Below are 22,233 nucleotides of genomic sequence, written 5' to 3' on the forward strand. Positions count from 1 at the left end.
TGCAGGAGCTCAGTCATGTCATTCCCTTAGAAAACATCAGCTTTCCACGATAGGAACCACAAGCACAGATCACTACACCTGGCCAGGAGGAAACACGCGGTGCACTGAAGAAATATTAACTTTAAATGCTATTGTTATGATAAATACAATCAATATCAATCACATTCCCTAACACTCCTACGTGATTGGATGGGTCGTGAAGGGCACCCTACATATTTGAGAGTGTTAAAACATGTTAGCTTAACCTGGAGGCATAGACCTGTAAAGCCTGAGGTGAAAGGACCTCAAGTCCAAGGCCTAGCTGAGATACAGAGTGAACTCAGTGCTAGCCTGGGATTTTAGGGTAACCCTGTCACAAAGTAAAAGTGGCATCCGTCACTTGCCTAGCATGGGTGAGGCTTTGGGTTCATCCCTCATGCTGCAAAAAGAGTAAAAACAAGACTCCACAAACCACAACTACAATGGTGTATAGACATTTTCTATTATCATCTGAATCAATCACTAACGGTTCTTAGAAACTAAAGCCAGTCAGAATTTACCCATGACTGGTGCTGTGGCTGAAAAATATATGTTTGGATGTAAGTTGCCTCAGAAAGCAAAGGCAGCTTCTGCCGGGGAATGAAAAGAACCCGTGTCACGATGGTTTAGGGATTTGGAAGGAGAGGTCTCTGTGTGTAAGTTCTTATCCCTGCTCCTAACTTGCTGGAGTAGCACTGACCTATTGGCATTCAGCAGGGGGCAGCAAACACAAAGGCACAAAGCTCCTGACAGCAGGGTGCTCTCATACCTCACTTGTTCACACAATGCAGTCAAGGAGGGCTGTGGCAGAGTGAAAAGGAGCTGCATGGGTAGTGTGCAGCCATGGGACTGTGTCTAGTTGCTGTTGAACAGTTATCATGTCCTTGTACAAGCATCAGCATACGCACTGCACTCAGATTATACAGCATTTTCTTACGGACATTTTCAATGTTCTATGTCTGAGGTTTTTTTCCCTCTCTGAGAGCAGAGGTGCATAGCCAATGCCTGATGAGATGACATGAGTTTTCTTGCTTTCCACCCTGCTATGTGTCGATCTGATCCTTGCCTTCTCCCTATAATGCTGCAAGTTCAACTCTCTTGTTATGTGGGTGTTATCTTCCGTGAGCCGTGTGTGTGTGTGTGTGTGTGTGTGTGTGTGTGTGTCTGTGTGTGTGTGTGTGTGTCTGTCTGTCTGTCTGTCTGTCTGTCTGTCGTCCCATACATGTGCCATGATTTCCAAAGATGCATCATTGTTCAGGTGAAGTGCTTCATTAACTGGTCCCATCCTCTTTTCCGGACGCATCTATGACAGCTCATGTTGCCCATGTCCAACTCACACGTGCCAACCCCACAGCATCCCATGGTGAGAATAAGTGTGCTGGCTCTGAGCTCATCCCACCCTAACTGCATCACAGGCACTGCACCTCCAAATGCTGTTACCATGAACTTGGAGGTAACTTTGAGGACTCATTCACACTTCAGCATCCTGATGAATGGCAGCTTGTGAAGGTTTTGGTAGTTCTGTCTCCCTCCTGGGGATGGGGGTGGAGAGGTGGGAGGACACTGTGACACAGGGATGGCACTTGAATCTGATGGCCTTACAAAGACACTACTGTCACTGATTTCTCTGAGGCAAGCCTGGATATGGCTAAGAATTCTCCTACACTTGAGGATCCTTTTAATCCTTTTGCTGCAAGGATGACTCGTATTATTTCTACTTCCAGAAATAGAACTGCATCTTGGGCAGCAGGACTTTGTTTTCTGCTTATTACAAGGTAGGATAGTCAGTTGTTGGGCCAGAAATGGCTGTTTCCAGAGTAGAAAAAGGTAGATGGAGAGAAGGGAGACCGGCAGTGTAAGCAGTGTGCTGATCCCAAAACCCGTGAAGAAACTGTTGGTGTGCTTGTGCTGATCCCAAAACCCGTGAAGGAACTGTTGGTGTGCTTGTGCTGATCCCAACACCCGTGTAGGAACTGTTGGTGTGCTTGTGCTGATCCTAACACCCGTGAAGGAACTGTTGGTTTATTTGTGCTGATCCCAACACCGGTGAAGGAACTGTTCATGTGCTTGTGCTGATCCCAACACCTGTGAAGGAACTGTTGGTATGCTTGTGCTGATCCCAACACCCCGAAGGAACTGTTGGTGTGCTTGTGCTGATCCCAACACCTGTGAAGGAACTGTTGGTGTGCTTGCAGAGCTCCTTAAACCATGGTGAACTAGGGTGTAGCTCAGTAGCAGAACACTTGTCTAGCATTCACAAGGACTTCTGTTTGATCCCCAGCAATCCAAATGATTTCATATACATGTGTGTATATAAACACACACACACACACACACACACACACACACACACACAAAATTGGAAAACTTTTTAAAGTTGATTTCAGAGAACAAGATTTTTCTAAAAACAACACAATAGAATGTGTTGATGAAGTCTGGTTTTAGATCATGGCTCAACCATTTGTTATTTTAGTCACTTTGAGGTAGAAATTTATCTCTAAATAGAATTTCCCATCTTTAAAACTGGGGCAGTGAGTGATACAAAAGCAGACCAGAGAGTCCTTAAGATCAACAATCTCTGAGTGTATGGGATAGAATTGATAAATTGGTGGCTCGGTGTTCAGGTAAGTAATGGGCATACCCTATATTCAAGGACCTCTTGGCATTCTAGGTTAGAAGGAAAAGCATTAGCACCAAAGAGAAAGGTGAATACTGGGGGACAGAGTGCCAGGATGATGCTGTTGGCATACAGAAGAACAAGCAACCAGGTGGGTCCAGAAACCATTTTAGACAAACTTTAACAGAGCTCAGAAGTGGGCAGTGAGAGAAGAGAGGAAAGGACTGGTGCTTCTGCAGTGCGTGGTGTTCTTTGTTTTTGTTTTGTTGTGTTGTGTTTGTTTTTTGGTATGGGGTTTCTCCGTGTAACCCTGGCTGTCCTGGAACTCACAATGTCAGCCAGTCTGGCCTTGAACCAGGAGATCTGCTTGCCTCTGTGTCCCAATTTCTGAGATCACCACCCAGCCTTTTCTTTTAATTACTTATTTAATTTTATGTACATTGATGTTCTGCCTGCATGTATGTCTGTGTGAGGGTGTCAATCCCCTGGAACTGGAGTTATAGACAGTGTGAGCTGCCATGTGGATATTGGGAGTCAAGCCTGGTCCTCTAGAAGAGCAGCCAGTGCTCTTAGCCACTGAGCCATCTCTCTAGCCCAAATGCGTATATGCTGTTATTTCTGGGTGTTACAAGAATGGAAGAGTCCTGCAGATCAGTTACGTTGGGTTGCAGTGGTCCATGTACAGGTGAGCTGATAATTCACTGCAAGAACTTTAGACATCCTGTTTCAATATGAGCCACATATCTCTAGGAGACAGGGCACACAGCACATCCTCAGCATATGTTTGACTAGCCTTGTGTCTGAGGGATGCTAGGAGACATACTCCTGCAAAGTCACTTCCAGAGGAGTGTGGAAGAACAGGCCAGAACACCTGAGGTTGTTGCTCTCCACCTATGCAGCCAGAGACTGAAGTGGTCACAAAAGCCTGGCAGGTTGAGAACAGAGATGAAGCGGTATATTATAGGTTCATAGAATCAAATCTATGAGGATGTCTGTCTGTGTGAGTGCACATTGTATGTGTGTGTGTACATGTATATGCATGCTTCTGTGTATATACATATGTGTGCATAGGTGCCTATGTGTGTTGTCTTGTGTTCAGCTCGCACTTCCCTGCATGCACCACAAGAAGAAAGATTTGCATTTGTACCAAAAATGTGCAGACTGTTTTCTTGGACATTATTCCCTAAACTACATTATATAAAAACTGTTTATATTAGATTTACATCTTGCTATGTAATACAGATAATCCAGACGTGACTTAAAGCATGTAGAATGATGTACATAGATTCTATGGGATACAATTCTGTTGTATGTAAAGTATTTGAACATATGTTGATACTGTGAGTCTCCAGATAACTATATATATTCAAGTACATTTTATTTTTCTTTAACTAGTAACTTTTTATCTCCTTGGACTATAATAAATTGGGATGTGGATGACAAATGCAGCCTGCCCCTTTGCTGATGGTTTTAAGGTGTCTACGAGATGACTGATCCCATTTCCCTACAGGTAATGTACAGGAGGATTCTGCAGCAGGCAGGCTTTATACAGTTTGCACAACTCCAGTTCCTGGAAGCCAAGGAGCTCTTCAGGTAATTTGAAGTGTTGGTAGCAGGACTGTCACTCAGTGTGCCCCCCATCCTGGGAACCTCCATCATCTGTGTAATATCAAGGGGGAGTTGTGGCACAACCAGATGAAGATGCAGGTAGGATGGTCAGGGCTGTTTGTGGTAGCCCACATCTTTGAAGGGTTCCTGCACTTAGTAGTCACGCTGTCCCGACTCCTGAGTTGACAAGCTAAGGAGAGTCCTTGAAGGTACCAGGGCAATAGGTTTCTTGACTGGGATTGTTAGAAGTGTGGGTTCTGAGAAGCATGTATTCTTGCTGCCTCCTCTCCAGGGATTTCACTATAAGCTGAGTTTGGAGAAAGCAAGTACCTTGGGGAAAACTTATAAACCCTTTTTATCATCTCATGGACTTCCAAGATGTTTTATCCCACCCAGTTGGCCCACTCAGGAAGTGAGTTACGTTGAGGAAGATAATTGTCTGCCATTCCAATTGGTTCTGTGGTTGTAAGGTTCTCCTGTGGGCCTGTACAGGAATTCGTTCTCTCTTTTGTTTTCTCTCCTTTTCTTTTGTTCATTTGCCTTCTCACAATCTCTCCTACTCTTGGTTTTCCTTACCCATATACGTAGGAGTCACACCTTTGTCATCACACCTGCCCTTGTGTCTGTCATTTGGTCTCATCAGTGCATTCCTGAGACCGTGGTTACTCACAGACTTGCTCAGCATCTCCCTGCTGTGATCATAGTATTTAAGTATCCTAAAGCACAGTGTTCACTAGAACATTCTGTAGTCTAGAGCTTCCTAGCAAACAACATGTATAGGAAGCTCTGTATAGACCATGTGCTTTTCGGGGTACTTAGCAGGGCCCTCTCTGGTGGCTTTCTGAAGAATGACTCTTTATGCATCAAGCATGTACTGGCACACACAGCAGATACACCCCTGCCTCAACATGGGGTGTAAAGAACAGGTTTCTGAAGGAAGAAGTAATTTCTTGAGGAGTGATTCCCAGTGGTGCTTTTATCTAGGCCAGTCCAGTTGCTGCCGCCATCTGCTCCTTGAAAGACTGGCTGTCCGCAGTTTAAGTAGATCCCTTACTCACGTGCACCTCAGCTCCCATCTTGTGTTGCCCTCGTAGCTCTTGACTTCCACATCATATGTGCATTCTAATGCATCTTCCTGTGGGTCAGTCTAAGATAGCAGATGAATGTCCGTAAATTCATGCCTAGAAAAGTTTCCTGTTCTGCTGAGAGAGCAGAAGCTGAGCCTGTCAGTCATCAGGATGAGGTTCTCATGCTTCAGCAGCACAGCATGAGGCTGGTGGCTGCTCATCTTGTCACAGTGTCACTGACAACTGACGTATGGGTAAGAAGCTTCTCTTACAGGGTGATTGGCCTTGCCCTTCTTCTTCTGTGGCATGTACTGCTTTGCGGAGTTTCTCACTGTATGGTCTCACTTGACCTCAGGCTCCACCCCATAACTGTGCCAGCTCATCACAGTTGGCAGCTATGAGAAAACCCACATGTTGCTCATGTATGGTCCCAAGCTCTGTGTCTTCCTCTGGAGATCCTCAGGCTGTCTTTGTCTCATTTAGCAAACTTGGCCTAAGTAGTAGAATGAGGGGCACAAGGGCATGAGCGGGCCCCTGCTTCTGAAGAGCTGTATGAGCTTATGTATTCCTGAAGAGGCATCTTCCTCCACCAGATTCACCCTGGATCTTAAGCAGTGAGCAGAAGTTTCCTGTACCAGGGACTCTCCTACAGGCCTCAGTGTCTTGACTGTGGCCCTCTCGGCTCTTAGGCCTGATGGTGCTTTATTGTGAGTGTGTTGGGGCAGGGCTGTCTGGTACACTGTAGGGTGTTCAGCCCTAGATTCTACCTACTAGATGTTAGTAGTAGCACGACCCAGGGTAGGATAAAGTCCTTTATTCAAGCACCACTGAACACTATGTTTGGGATTTAGCATCAGGAAGATGCTTTTTGTCCTGGCTCAGATTGGCACCACATTGTTCTTGGCATGGTTCTTTCTTGGCTGAGGAATCCCAGGGCTCATTGGACTTTCCTCACAGTACAGATATCTTAATGTCTCACCCCACAATCATCTATATGTTCCTCACCATTGTCTCCTCTGCTCTTTTTGGAACCATGTTTGGTAGTGTTTCATTGGCACTAGCAAATCAAGATGGTCACTTGGACGCACTCACCCCATTAACATGTGCCTCTAGCCACTGCCCTCCAGTGTTGTTAGTGTGCCTATGTGTGCTCTCTCTCTCTCTCTCTCTCTTTTTTTTTTTTTTTTTTTTTTTTTTTTTGCTTCATTTAGTTTGACACTGTAATTGCAGAAGCAGCCAGCTGGATGTCCGGGAGCTGATCTCTCTCTACCCCTTCCTGTTGCCCACCTCCTCTTCCTTCACCCGGTCTCACCCTCCTCTTCATGAGTATGCAGACCTCAACCAACTGACACAAGGTGACCAGGAGAAGATGGCCAAGTGCAAGCGCTTCCTCATGAGCTACCTGAATGAAGTCCGCTGCACAGAGGTAGCAAATGGCTACAAGGAAGACATTGACACGGCCTTGCTCAAGCTGTATGCAGAGGCTGACCATGACAGCCTCCTTGACCTCCTGGTCACTGAGAACTTCTGCGTGTTGACGGACAGTGCTGCCTGGCTAGAGAAGCACAGAAAGTGAGTGTCCTCAGCCCCGCGTGGGGAGGTTTCCTTTCCAGTGCTCTTGCACACCATGAGGCCTCTTGAGAGGATGCTGTGACTCACTCAGCTAGCCTTGCTGTTGGATGAGAATTGGGATCACCAGGAGGTCATTGTGACAGCAGGCACCAAACAGACCTCAGATGTTCTCTGCTCTGAGGGGCCTTGGAGGAATTCGCTCTGTGTCCCTGTTCTTCAGGTTGGAGAGGACTCTGTGAATTACTGTGAGCTTTGTCAGTAAATGCAGCAAGACCAGGACTTATACTTACAAGATTCTACTTGGTAGTAATAGTGCTATTGAGCTACTCACAACCATGGTTAGATAGGCATCCAAACTAATAACTGAGCCTTTTGATCTTTTTGATCATGTTTGAGCCACCTTCATTATGCCTACCAGCTAGTAGGCAGCCCCAAGTCCGTGGGCAGTGAATGCACAGGGACCAGTGCTTAGGGCTGGCAGCTCCTTGGGGTTTTATATGTGAATTTTTTAAAAAGATTATTTTCACATTTGTATGTGTATGTGTTTCTGTGTGGGTTTGTGCAGATGCCCACAGAAGGCAAAAGAGGTTATTGATCCCCAGACCTGGAGTTAATAGGTACTGAGCTGCCCAATATGGGAACTGCTGGGAACTGACTTTGGATCCTCTGCTTAACTGCCTCTCCAGACATCATGGTTTAGAATTTAAAGTGGAAAAAGATTGATAAAGATATGAGGCCACCATGCCAGTTCCCATTTGGTTCCTGAGGTGTCATGGGATTCCTTGGCAATGGTGGCTCTTTCTTTAGCTTATATTGAATACATGGAATGGTGGTGTAGCTTGCATAGCTCTTAACCAAAAATGCCTGGACAGAAGAGTTTTAAAATTAAGAGTTTTTTGGATTTTGGAATCTTTTTGTATTCTTCAATGGTTTCCTAATCTGAAACCCTAAAATCTAATGTGCTTCAACACCTGAAACAGTGTAGAGAGAGGGCTCGGTGAATAAAGCATTCGCTACACATGCATAAGGACTGCAGCTTAAACTCCAGAACCCACACCAAAGCTGGCACATGTGGCGCCTGCCTGGGGCCTGTTGGCTCCTAGCCTGCCCAGACTGGTGGGTTTCAGGTTCAGCGAGAGACCCCCACATCAATAAACAGTGGAGAATGATGGAGGAAGATGCCTGAGGGTAACCACTGGCTTCTGCTGGAACATGCCTCCAGTCCCCCCACCCCCCACCCCCCGCTGCAGCACCATGCAGAGTGTACACACACACACACACACACACACACACACACACACACACACACACACACACACACGCATGCACGCACGCACACACACCTGCACACTACCCTAAGCTTTTTTGATCATCTAGTTTGCCCTTAAAGTTTCATGGCATATTTCAGATTAGAGCTACTCAGCCTGTTTGGTTTCCAGTCCAGTGCACACTGACACCTGGTGGTACGGACTCAGGATGTTGTGTCTATAAAAAGTCGTGTAAAGTTCCCAGAGATTTGAAAGAGAAGGCTCCAGCTAACATTTAAGTATCTCAAGCAGTGTCTCTCTAAGGGACGGACCTGAGCCCTCCAGGGTCATCTGCTGAGTGGGAGGAAGACCATGGGAGCATGAACTGTGCGTGTTTCAGACTGTATGCCATGTCCTTGCTTATCTTTGCCACCATTTTCTCTTCCAGGTATTTTGCACTAGGACTGCTTTATCATTACAATAAACAGGATGCCTCTGCAGTCCAGGTGAGTTCAGAAGGATTCTGGGGGCTAGCCAGGTCACTGAGGAGGTAAAGAGCCTGCCCTGCAAAGCTGGACACCATGAGTTTGAGCCTGAGAGTTTGAAAGTTGTTCTCAGACCTCCACATGTACACTGAAGCACACCGGCTCCCACGCTCATACACACGCGCGCGCACACACACACACACACACACACATGCATACACACGCATACATGCACAAGTAAATAAAAAGATAAAGCATTTTAGTGTTCTTTTAGGGCAAATAACCTATAATTTTGTGTTACTTTTTAAAACCTCACCAATCCATAGAAAACACTTTTACCTGATGGGATGTTTTCTGCAGAAAACAAAAATAATACTGTTTTCAAAAGTAACACGTTTCAGTGGAACTTTGATTTAATTATTTAATTCATGAAGTCAGTTCTGGAAAAAACTACTATGCATTGAGCATCCTAATTAGTTTCAGTTGAGGGGATCACCACTGTTTTGGATTGCACATTATTTTATATTTTGCAGCGTTTGCATATACAAAATGAGATGTCTTGGACATAAGACCCAAGTCTAAACTAAATTTTACTTGTGTCTTACACAAATAGCGTGAAAGTATATTTATACAATACTTTTTATAAGTCTGTGCTCGTTACAAAATTTGATGTATGGAATTTTCTACTTCTAGCATCATCTCAAATTTTAAAAAATCAGATTTGGCACACTTGGGTTTTTAGATTATTTCTCAAAAACATTAAAACTTATTTAAGAACTTATAGCTTTCTGTACTATATCATCCTTTATTCAAAATGCGCAGGACCAGAATTGTTTTGGATTTCAGAGTATCGGATTTGGAAGCGGTGCGTACGTAGGCAGCTGGAGCCACCCCAGTTGGCCACCCAGTCTGAAACCCTGGCGTGCGAGCTGCACGGTCAACATGTTTGCGGATGTTCAGATTTTAGATTTCCATGTGAGGGATGGCTCATCCTGTATGTTTGAAAGTCTTATGAGACCACATAAGAAAACAAACGTTGTCTAAGCTAATTCTACAAGATATATGCATTCTGGATTTAAAATTGTTTGGTTTCTCCTCCTTCAGCTGTGGGTGAGCATTGCCAATGGGGACATCCAGGACCCCACGCGCTCAGACCTGTACGAGTACATCGTTGACTTTCTTACCCACTGCCTAGACCAAGAGCTGGTGTGGACGCATGCTGACTGGCTCTTGCAGAACAGTGAGGAGGTTTGTGTTCCATGAATGCGTTCTCTTCGGAATGGCTGCTAAAAAGGCATGAAAGCCCCTCGACTTGCGGTGGAAAGGGAAAAGACTACGTTTATCCTCCTCCTGTTGACTTTGTGCCCTTTTAAAAACCTTCCTTTGAGCAAAAGCAAATGTCACTGTCTGCTGCTGAGGTCTCTGCAGAGCCTTCTCTCTGTAGAGGCCTCTCATAGAAATACAAGCAGCCTAGCCTTCCCACGCTCCTGGTATTCTGAAAACACTCTTACAGTTTCCTCTTGACTTGCCAGGGAACAGACATCTGCGTTTTGTTTTCTGGGATGGGAGCGGGTTGTTGCCTTGCCCAGACTAGCCCCTTACAAAGAGTGACCTCCGGCCCGGGCCATTTTAGGAAGACCGTTGTTCCCAGCTGTTTCCATCACTCCTGCTCTGAGGCTATGGACGCAGAGTATGAAGCGTCAAGAACATGGCCTGGCTTATCTTGGAGGCTGAGACAGGATAATAGTGAAAAAGCAGCGCTTGTCTCTAGCCCAGTGGTTCTCAACCTTCCTAACGCTGTGATCCTTTAATACAGGTCCTCATGTTGTGGTGACCCCCAACCATACAATTATTTCATTGCTGCTTCATAACTCTAGTTTCCTACTGTTACAGATTACAATGTAAGCATATAATGTGCAGGATATCTGATATGCAACCTTCAAAGGGGTCACAGTGCACAGGAAAGGTTTAGATTCTTTCCACTAACAGAGAAACTACAGCCAAACACACAGAGATTCTGTATTTGCAAGTGCCCAGAGGAACCCGAGGTGTAACACCCTTCTTAGAGATTCCTCAGACAGCAGAATGGGTTTGCGTGCTCCCCGTGACAGGCATCGAAAGGCAGCCTGCAAGCTCTCCAGGGAGCACAGGTTCAGATGGTAGACTAGCCAAGCACAGTAAATCATCTACCAGCCAGACTGTGTTCAGAATCAAGAGCACACTATGAATTTTCATAATTTCTGGATTTTCCTGCTTAATCTTTGCAAGGCACAGTCTCCATTTGGAATAATCTTAATAGTGCTAGTGTTTGTCCCATGGTTGTCAAAGCCTGTTTCCAGTGAGTGCTTCACAGGTGAACTTTCCAGACACAGTGTAGGGGAGTCTCTTAGAGCCTTCCTCTGTCCTGTTTGTGTTGGGCCTTTGCGCTTTCCTGGGACTTTTTTGCTGAACCCTCTCTCTCTTTCTCTCTCTCTCTCTCTCTCTCTCTCTCTCTCTCCACCCCCCCCCTTTCTCTCTCTCTTTCTCTCTATATATATTTCTTTTTAAAGATTCATTTATTATGTATACAGTGTTCTGCTTGCATATGTGCCTGCCCACCAGAAGAGGGCACCAGATCTCATTATAGATGGTTGTGAGCCACCATGTGGTTGCTGGGAATTGAACTCGGGACCTCTGGAAGAGCAGACAGTGCTCTTAACCTCTGAGCCATCTCTCCAGCCCCCTTTTCTCTATATTTTTTAGATAAGTGTGCATATGAGAAGCTGCTGTACCTGTTCAATACGTCAGCATATTCTGAATGATGATTTTAGCCAAACCATGAATGTTAAGTGACCAAAAGAAAGATGAAGAAAACTGAATTGCTGCTCTCTCTACAGATTGGAGTTCAAGTTTTCACCAAGAGACCTCTGGATGAGCAGCAGCAGACTACCTTTAATCCAGATGACATTATTAGTTGCCTTAAAAAATATCCGAAAGCCCTGGTTAAGTATCTGGAGCATCTTGTTATCGACAGAAGACTGCAGGTGAGCATTCTGCGCTGGACTGAGGTCTGTGGCTGTGACGTCACCAACAGTTTAGGGCAGGGAACCTCACTGTCACTTTTGGGCAGGTCTGGTCCATGTTCACTCAGTCTGTTTTGCTGCTTCTCTGAGGGAATGAGTATGAGCCTTTGTGACAGAAACCCAGGGGGATTAGAGGTAGATGTCTTATCTCCCGTCTCATGACAGCTCCACTTCTCCGTCATTTATAGAATACGGAAAGCCTTTGCCTCCCAGAATAAAGAGCATCCCCTTCATACGTCCCCATCGTTAGGATAAAACACTCAGGGCAAGTAACTTCAGAAGAGCAGAGGTTTCAGTCTGCGACAAGTTGTTCCCTTCTTTATGAGGAAGCATTTCAGCAGAAGAAGGCAGTGTGGTGGCCAGAAAGTCAAGAGGGCAGAGCAGAGGTTCCTATGTCCCTGCTGTGGTCCCACCCCTTCCCCTTGGCCACATTGCTTCCAAGTTACTCTCATCCCCAGCAGCAGTCCCATGGTGACCAGGCCTTTAACATATTGGCTTTGGGGGCACATTCAGCATCCAAACTATAGCAACACCACTGGAACAATCCTTCTGCGCTTGGGTTCCTGGCACGTTTCCAGTCCCTGTGGGTGTCCTGTCCACTCTGTTCGAGCATCTGTCCTAGCCTCCCTCATGTAAACACTGTGTCTTGTTTGTCCCTGATTCTTACAGAAAGAAGAGTACCACACCCACCTGGCCATCCTCTACCTGGAAGAAGTGCTGCGGCAGAGGGTACCCACCGGAGGCAAGGACACAGAAGCCACTGAGACTCAGGCCAAACTCCGGAGGCTGCTCCAGAAGTCTGACCTGTACCGAGTCCACTTGTTGAAAGGTAAGTATAAACTTTGCATCCAGCGAGAGACTGAAGCAGGAGGCTGAAGCAGGAAGCCATTGTCCCAGAGGCAATATTTGGGTCTCATAGGGTCCTTCCTTGAGTTCCTTTCCTCAGAGCTCTACTGTTGAGTTTTTGATTGAGCGTTAAAACACCAGAATTCATGATTCACCTTCTAATGACTTCAGTACTTTCATCACTCAGTATCCCTGGAGTCCCCCAATGTCCCAAGATCTGTTATGCTTAAGCCCCTTAAGGGGCATGTCATAGTCTGAGCATAGAAGCTGTGTAGCTCCCTTCTCCTCTGTACTTTGGTCTGTGCCGTAATATGGCAGCCTCTTAGTAATTATTTGCTAACATTCCATTGTGAAGAGAATGGAGATGCATGTGCGCTGTGGCACCTGTGCCTGCTGCTGCACTTGACACAGGCTGTACAGCCAGCCCTTTACCCCCAGGCTGGTAATAGCTGCCTCAGGCATCAGGCCTGAGGAGCAGCCCATGGTGGCCATGCTGCAGGTACCAGTGCCTATTATTTAGTATTAACCTTGGCACTGGACTCAGAGTTGTCCTGGAAATATCCCCTTGCAGTGGGGAAAGATCTTGTGTTCTCCCCTAATTCACAGCCCATAGGACCAATGACCTTGGCAGTGAGACTCAGCCTTCATCAGGACTGACACTGCCCCTGGGCTGTGCCCTCCTGGAAGCCTAACTACAGGGCCAACAAAAGAAAAGTTTAGGTTTGCAGCCCAGAGACTAGGTAGATAATACAATTGGGTTCTTTTAATGCCCTGAACCATGTGCCTTTCAAGGAAGCATATTTTAAATTGGAATAGAGGGGTTGAGCATAGATTTTACAGTAAAGTGGATATTTGAATTCTGTCCATAGGTTCTGTGTATGCAGAGTCAGCCAACTGATTTGAAATTATTTAGCATAAATGTAGCATTACTGTCACCCCCATTTCACTGTATCCTAAGTCCTCCAAAGGTGATCTCAAATATGTAGTGTAAGGTTACTTGAAAACGCTGCAGAGGATTCGGAGGTGGGGGTGGTGGTCTTTCCAGGAGGGTATTGATTCTGGTCCGTACCCCCTGCCCCCGGAAGTCACAAAGGGACAGTTACTCCCCTGTGTGTTAGTCATAAGATTCCGTACTGGGAAGATGGAATGCTGGTATGATAATTGCAGACCAGGAGCCAGGGCTCCGGTGATGTTAAGGGCCTTTTGAGACCAGATTCACCTCTTTCCTGAACATTAGCAGGAGTGTACCTTCAGTTTTTTTTCCCTTTTTTTATTATTAATTTATTCAAATTACATCTCAGTTGTTAGCTCATCCCTTGTATTCTCCCATTCCTCCCTCCCTCCCGCTTCCCCCCCATTTCCCTCCCCTATGTCTGTGACTGAGGGAGACCTCCTCCCCCTGTATATGCTCATAGGGTATCGAGTCTCTTCTTGATGACCTATTATCCTTCCTCTGAGTGCCACCAGGCGTCTCCATCCAAGGGACATGGTCAAATATGGGGCACCAGAGTTTGTGTGAAAGTCAGATCTCCTTCTCCACTTAACGGTGGAGAATGTCCTGTCCATCGGCTAGTCTGGGTAGGGGTTTGAAGTTTACTGCCTATATTTTCCTTGACTGGTGTCATAGTTTGAGGAGGACCCCAGGACCCAGACCCACCTGTAGTTTTCCAGGACCCTCTGGATCCTTCTATTTCCTCATTCTCCCAGGCTTCTCACACCTAAAGTCTCAATAGGATGTCCTCCCCTCTGACCCACTTTCTTGGTAGGTAAAGTTTCCCATGGGGACGTACCCCTTGGACTAGTGTCTCGATATAAGTGAGTATATACCATTTAACTCTTTTTGCTTCTGGGTGAACTCACTCATTATGATAATTTCTAGTTCAATCCATTTGTCCACAAATTTCGGAAATTCCTTGTTTTTAATAGCTGAGTAGTATTCCATAGTGTAAATGTACCACAGTTTCTTTATCCATTCTTCTACTGAGGGACACTTAGGCTGTTTCCATGTTCTGGCTATTATGAATAAGGCAGCTATGAACATGGTTGAGCATATGTCCCTGTTGTGTGGTAGTGCATCTTCTGGGTATATTCCAAGGAGTGGAATAGCTGGGTCTTGAGGAAGCCCTATTCCCATTTTTTTTGAGAAAGCGCCAGATAGATTTCCAAAGTGGTTGTACTAGTTTGCATTCCCACCAGCAATGAAGGAGTGTTTCTCTTTCTCCACATCCTCGCCAGCATGTGGTGTCAGTTGAGTTATTGATCTTAGCCATTCTGATGGGTGTAAGATGGAATCTCAGTGTTGTTTTTTTATGACTCTGAGTTGCCAGGGGAAAATCCCAAGAGCCACCTCCCTCAATCATCTAGGTGGCAGTATTTAGCAATGTCTAGGTAGCCAGATAGCCTGTTTTTTTTTGTTTGTTTGTTTTTGTTTTTGCTTTTGTTTTTTGTTTTCCTGAGGCTGTAAGAACATGCAGGTGAGCTCAGCCAGCCCAGTCTGCCACTGAGTGTCAATTTTGTCTGACAGAGAAGATCCAGGGCGCTGGCCTGCCCATGGAGAGCGCCATCCTCCACGGGAAGCTGGGCGAGCACGAGAAGGCCCTGCACATCCTAGTGCATGAGATGGGGGACTTCTCCGCAGCTGAGGACTACTGCCTGTGGTGCTCCGAGGGTCAGGATGCAGCCTGCCGTCAGCAGCTTTTCCACACGCTGCTCGCCATGTACCTCCGTGCAGGGCCCTCTGCCCATGAGCTGACGGTGGCTGCTGTGGACTTGCTGAACCGTCACGCCCGAGAATTTGATGCCACCCAGGTCCTACAGCTACTGCCTGACACCTGGTCGGTGCAGCTTCTCTGCCCATTCCTTACAGGGGCCATGAGGGACAGCATTCATGCCAGGAGGACCACACAGGTGGCTCTCGGCCTGGCCAAATCAGAAAACCTGATTTACATGTACGATAAGGTAAGTCCCTAGCTTTTGTTTCAGCTTGCTTCTCTGCCAGCCCATATTGCATGGCAGGTGAGTTTTGAGCCTATGGAAAAATGGTCTTGATCAGTTTTTATCACCAACCTACGAGTATTGGTTGTCCCCACCAACTTACAGAGATGTGTGTGGACTGAGGCAGAGTCTGTGCTGGCAGGCAGCATCCTGAGGTACCTTTTCATCTGGACACTGATAATCAGGATAGGGTATAGGTAGAAGTTGGATGTGGCCACTCACTGTAACCCCAGCATTTCGGAGGCTATGGCAGGAAAGCAGTCAAGGACTAAAGGTCATCCCAAGGTGCATAGCGAGTTTCAGGCCAGTCTGGGCTTCATTGCAAAACCCTGTCTCAAACAAAACCAGGGGAGGGAGAGTGTGTGTGTGTGTGTGTGTGTGTGTGTGTGTGTGTGTAGGGAAGGCTGAGGGAAGGTGAGTAGTGTCGGAATAGTGACACTCCTCAGACACATGCTTTATACTTGTTTGAGCTCTTCATAACATTTTGTCTGGTGTCTTCTGGTGTCATCTCCATTGAGCAGAGGAGAAAATGGAGGCTTGTGACAGCCACATGGAAGAGCCCATGAGTACCTCCCAGGCCAGTTCAGAAACCCACATTCTCTTCTCGAAGCTAAATTCCATTTCTGGACATCACACATGGCTGGCTGGAAGAACAGGACCCTTAAGCCTTGTTACAACCCTGAAGCCTGGGAGATGCAGTCTTACCTCTAGTTCGTTGCTGCTTCTCAGCACATATTCCGCCTTAGCTGCAGGATGTGCTATCCTTAGCATGTGGTGATGCCACCACCAGGAGTATTTTACCTTTTTCTTTGTGAACACTCAGTCACCTCAGAGCCTTAAGTGCTAAGGTCTTTTGCCTGCCCATGTCCCTTCTGTATGTATTGGCAACTTCCTCTCTTACTTTTAGGTTTTGAGAGCAGGGAGCTTTATTTATGTTTTCCTAGTGCCAGCCCTGGTGTGCTACAGGGCTGCATATTGAGGGTACTAGTTCATGCAGAATTCCCTGGGCTGCTGTTTGCTCCTGTCAATGTACTGACTTGCCCAGACTGACATTAACTTACGCAACTCAAGCCCTAATTCTCAGACTAGGGCCAGTAGTGTCAGGTGCTGTTTCTTACTGACTTCCAAAAAATGAAATTGTCATGTTGGGAGTGTGCCTCAAATTAACTGAGTGACTGTGACCAAATCCCTGACTTGGGTCCTGCTTTTTATTTTCAAATGAGGGTCTTACTTGATCCCACTCAGCTCTAAGAGCCATGACTTCTTGACGGCCTGGGGTTGACACACTCAGTACAGTGAGGATGCTGAAGGAAAGCGTTTGTATAGAAATTCTCAGACATACAGCAGTTACTTTAAGAAAAGGGACTCCTGGGCCTAGAGAGGTGGCTTGGAGGTTTAAAAAGCTTACTGTTCTTGCAGGGGACCTGGGATCAGTTCCCAGCACCAACATGGTGGCTCACAGCTCCACTTCTAGGGGCTGATGACCTTTTCTGGCCTCTGAAGGCATGTGATGCATATAAACTTATACAGGAGCACACATGTACATAAAAATGAACAAATTCTTTAAAAAAAGAAAGGAAAGATCCTCTGCCGCTTTCTGCTCATTAAGCATGCTTCTGTTTTTTTATGTCTATGTCCTATGTCAAGAAGTTGACGGGGAGCAATCCTATCACAGTCCACAGTAGAAATGTGCGTCCACCATGACTCGGCAGCCTCCTCACTATTGCTTTCTGTTTACAGATGAAGCTGAAGGGAAGTGCAGTCCGGCTCTCAGAAAAACAGCTTTGCCAGCTCTGCCAGAACCCTTTTGGTGAGCCTGTGTTTGTCAGGTACCCCAATGGAGGGCTCGTGCACACTCACTGTGCAGCCAGCAGACACACGACCCCCAGCTCACCCAGCCCTGGCACTCGGACTTGAAAAGCATGGTTCCAGGCTGCAAAGGGGATTCTGAGTTCTTTTCCAAGCTTGCTCTGTGCCAGCCAGAACAAAGGGAAGGTGTCTGGGTGCCAGGGAAAGGCCATCCCTGGGAAGCCAGGCACCTCGCTGCTGACTGTTCTCTGCGTGAATGTAAATGGAAGAGACCTGAAACCCCGAGGATAGTGACAGGCCTGAGTCCACCTGTCCAGGAGGTTACAGTCATCCAAAGCACAAGCCAGCGCTGAACAGCAGGCAGTGCAGCCTGGGTGATCCAGACAGGCGGGACCTGGAGATGAAGTCCACTTGGCTCAGGCAAGTGTCCAGAGTGTAGAGGCCTGAGCTGGGCACCTTGCCTTTTGCGGAGGTGTGCTCTTCACATAGGCTCCGCATCCGCCCTAAAGTGGATATGGTGTCTGTTCTTCCCTTCCAGCTGCCAACCTCTGAAACCCTCTGCTTTGTTTACTGAAGCACTCACTCAGTGTAAAGTCCTATGCTTTTGGCTGCCTAGCTCATGGAGACCTATTTAGAAACAGATAAAGCTTGAAGCAGGCAGGAATGATTCAGTGGGCAAAGGCACTTGCCACCAAGCCTGATGACCTGAATGCAATTCACAGAACCTACATGTGGAAGGAGAGAACAAACTGCTACAGGTTGTACACACACACACACACACACACACACACACACACACACATGCACGCATGTGCACGCATACACACACAGACACGTAGGGGGAAGAAGAGAAATAGAGGTCTAAGTAGGAAGCTGCTTCAGCTGTCCTGAAGACTGCAACAGAAAGGAGGCGCAGGTTTGTGAGGGCCCAGAAGCAGGTTCCTGTTCGTCTACTTGCTGACTGGTAACACCTTGATGGACACACATAACTAAATATTTTAATTTGAATTCATATCATCTTTGTAGTTTTCTCTCATTTAGAATTTTGTCATTCATTACAGATATCTCTTTTCTCATAAATATGTACCTCCTACTGAATACTTGGAAAATTCAAAGGGAATCGTGACAAGTAAGCTAATGAGCCTTCCAGGAGAGGTTGACATTGGCCTCGGCCCTGTTGCCGGCAGCCAGCAGAGCTGCTCTCCCCTCTGGTTCCTCAGCATCTTAGGAGGCCAGGCCGCCTTATCTGCCAGCACTTCCCATGCCTGCCCTGAGCTTTCCTGAACCCTCCAAGGAAAGGTCACATCTGTGACCAACTGGACTTGGCGTTTCTGTGTCTGTGACAAGCGGCAGCTCTTGCCATTTCACTGCCCTCTTTCAGGTCACTCAGCCGTCCTCAGGGTGCTGGTTCTGAGACTCGGGAGGACAGCACAGCTTCCTGTGTCTGCCATGCCCTCCCTCACTGTCCGTTCTTTACAGATGATTTCTGTACTTAACAATGATAGGTGTATTTCTTTTCCTTTTGGGATTCTGAGTAAGCTAAGGAGTAAAAGCATCCATGAGTGTTCAGGGGACTGACACCCTGTTGCGTACGTGTGTTGAGTGTCTGAGAGCACATGAAGAATGTCCCAAGGACGACTGAGGACACTCTTCTTACCCCATGCCATTACAACCTATGAATTGACATTTCAATTCCCAAAGGAGAAGTTGCCCCGTGAGCAGTGTCAAGCTGGAAAGCACTGTTCTTCCTGCACAAAATGGGTGCAGTCTAGAACGAGCTTATGGCTGCTCATTTGTATTGACCAATAAAGTTGAGTAGCTCAGCCCCCACCAAACAGTTCTTTGTAACACACTTAATTTCCTTACCTTCTCACACTCTCCCAAGGGTTTTTTCATCCCGTGTTCAAGATGAATACATAGTTTTATCACAGCCCTGCTCTTTTGTGACTGTCCACACTTGGGCCTTTCTTTCTCCCTTTTGGCTCTGCAACCATCCTAGTTGGAGCACCATGAACTGAGAGCTCGGTTCACATTCATATCCAGTGGGCAGGAATGTTTAATTTGGGGAACTGTTTATCTGCTGTTGCCTACCAGGTGTTATTATAGGCTTGTCACCTAGGCTGTGGCCACTGGGCATGAGCACAGAGCTGAAAAGGGCCGCTCCTGGAGCACGGAGAAGTGGATGCTGGCTCACACTGTCACATGGCACCTGTTGCGCAGCTGGGGTAGCCCCTGCTTCCTGCTTGCTCTCCCATACCAACCTCTGTCCTCACAGCTTCCTTTGCCTCTTAATGGGTCCCAAACCCACGAGATGTACAAATGTAAACTTGTTGATTTTATTAAAATTCTTCTAATTCTTTGTTCTTTGGTCATGTTGAAGCGTTGGTTTCCACATAGGCTGCCACAGTGTAAGGAGTTCCAGACTCAGCTGCACCCAGACTTTCCCTGTGCCCGTGGAAGTACCTGCAGCCGCTGCAGCTGCCTCTCAGGCTCTGCCGCGACTCAGCTGGATTTTAAGTGCTCTGCCTCAGCATTTAGCTCCTGAATATTCTTAGGGCACCCCTGTATACTTGAAGCCTTCAGATGAACAATGCACCAAGGAGCTATGAACCAAGATTCTGGGTGACTTGGAGCAAAATGCTTTTAAGCCCTATGCTCCTGCATTCCTAACCCTGAACACATTCCAGGAACATAAAGCAACCTTGCCTTTGATAGTCTACTTTCTTGGGCTGAAGTGATGCTTCCTTGGGTAAGCATACTTGTTGCAAAGCATGAGAACCTGGTTTGCAATCCCAGAATTGACACGAAAGCCAGGAGCCATGGGCTTGTGAGCCCAGAGGTTTGGGGGGCAGAGACAGCATTGCTCCCGGTTCATCCAGAAACCGTATCTTCACAGGAATAAAGAGAGTGATAGAACTGGACACTGGAGATTGTCCTCTTGCCTCTACCCCCCCCCCCCCCCCAACACACAACAGAGTGCTTTTTTTTTTTTTTTTTTTTCCCCCAAATCAACCCCCTTCTCTAAAATGGTCACAGCAGGTCGTTGAGAAATCCTGCTGAATGTCGCCATTCTTTCATGGGCTTCCATCCTGGGCACTGTTCCAACCCTGATCAAAAGGGAGGAGGAATTTGTTACTACAAGTGACTTTCTGACTCCTCTACCCTACTTTACCACATGGCCATGTAATCTCACATCAGTGAGTGAGGCAAGCTGTCATGGCTCCTATTTCAAACAGGAAACTGGGGTATGGTTCTGGTGATTTTACTTTGGCACCAGGCCAGCAGGACGGTGCCTGCCTGGCACTTTGTCAAGCAAAGAGACCCAAAAACTATCACTGTTACTTAAACTACCATGGGTGCTGCTTTCAGAGAAGTGAAGTCACAGCTGTGATGGTGTGTGTGTGTGTGTGTGTGTGTGTGTGGTGTATAAAATATATATTATAAATATATATATATAATCTTGATTTACACACTGGTACCCTGGTGTCTGTTAGCATAGTAAATAATAGTAAGAAAGCAAGATATGGCGGAAGCTGAACTGGTGTAGGCTGGACTGGGAAAAGAGACGGCGTTCACACCGAATTGTGGAACTCCTATGAAGATAAGAGACAAAGCCAAGTGGCAGAGAAAAAGTAAATCGTCCTAAATGAGTCTTGTGGAAGCAAAGACTGGCGTCTGCCTCAGTTAAATGGGCTATAACTTGTGTTAGGAGTAATTAGATATTAACTATCACCCCATTTGCTCCTAGCAGATCTGTCAACCTTAGCGTTTGAAATGAAAACCTACAAGAATCTAGACCATATGGACCAGAGACCTTTTCACCTTTTCAGAAAAGCTCAGTGGCTGGAGCACCATCTAAAAGCTTGTTAACATGCCATTTGGAGAAAAGCACTGAATTAATGACGCCTGCTCTTCTTTAGCTTGCAACCAGGGAAGGGAAACAAATAGCTATAATTCAGTCTGCAGCTTAGAGTTGTAAATTAGCTAAATGAGATCACGTGGTGAGAAAGAATTAGACAGCAACACACAGCTAGTGGGCCAAATGTAACTTTATCAAAAAGATGCTGGCTCTGACACTCCGCCTAGAAACAGTCATGTCCCTGACCTTGGGGTCTCATCCATGATCAGGAGGTAGAGCAGGGTAGCATCTGAGGTGCCTTCAGATGTTAACTGAGCAAGGGAATCTGGGTAAGGTAATGGGTGTTTCCCAGCCTTCAACACTCGGTGCTGCCCTCCAGGGCTTGGAGCACCCCTATAACACCCAGCCCAGAAACTCCTATTAGGCAGCATGGCTGAGATATGTCTTCCTACACCTCACTGCATGGGTCACAGCCCAGGAAAGTGACCCCCTAGCCACCATGTGGTTCTAGCTCTGCTGCCTGGTATTCCATTGCACTGTCCTCCTGTCTGTGCTAGGAAGCATCTTGCTTTGTCTCTTCACTTCTTCGAATCCTTCACCACCATGGTCATCTTTCTTTACAGAACGTTTTCCATATGCCTTACTCGAGATAGTAATTTTTCCTTTCATATTCCATTCATGTTCTTCTAAGCACAGCAGACAAATCCCAGCCTAATCTCAGGAATGTGAGCTAGAATAAACTGACTTGCCTTGCCTCCCCCTCACTGGTCCACACAAACATTTGTGATATACCTGGGTCAGTTGATGCACATGACAGGATTAGGGGTGGTGGGGCAGGCTACCCAGTCTCCTTTACTTCCGCTTCTGAAGTCAGGATGTTACAGAAAAACTCCCAACTCCATTCTAAATTGTTTCAATACATTGCTGAGTTTCAGACCACCATTGATTGAGGCTTATAAATATGTATAACCAAATGCTAAACTTTTGCTTTCTTGGGAATTAGAGGACTAGAAAGCGTTTCCTTGGTTATTTGCATAATAATGCACACC

General features: G+C 46.5%; 1 protein-coding gene across 1 annotated transcript in view; it reads left to right on the forward strand.

Moving 5' to 3' along the window:
• Positions 1-18,876, forward strand: part of Tgfbrap1 (transforming growth factor beta receptor associated protein 1) — a 44,727-nt gene extending 25,851 nt beyond the window's left edge. Inside the window, exons 5-12 of the mRNA XM_051152693.1 lie at positions 4,146-4,228; positions 6,541-6,882; positions 8,578-8,635; positions 9,719-9,862; positions 11,491-11,637; positions 12,346-12,505; positions 15,047-15,480; positions 17,257-18,876. Coding sequence (XP_051008650.1) covers positions 4,146-4,228; positions 6,541-6,882; positions 8,578-8,635; positions 9,719-9,862; positions 11,491-11,637; positions 12,346-12,505; positions 15,047-15,480; positions 17,257-17,433 — 1,545 coding nt within the window. The 3' untranslated portion in view covers positions 17,434-18,876. The remainder of the gene's footprint in view (positions 1-4,145; positions 4,229-6,540; positions 6,883-8,577; positions 8,636-9,718; positions 9,863-11,490; positions 11,638-12,345; positions 12,506-15,046; positions 15,481-17,256) is intronic.
• The last annotated feature ends 3,357 nt before the right edge of the window (positions 18,877-22,233 follow it).

Source organism: Acomys russatus, chromosome 11, assembly GCF_903995435.1.
Source record: "Acomys russatus chromosome 11, mAcoRus1.1, whole genome shotgun sequence".
Lineage (NCBI taxonomy): Eukaryota > Metazoa > Chordata > Mammalia > Rodentia > Muridae > Acomys > Acomys russatus.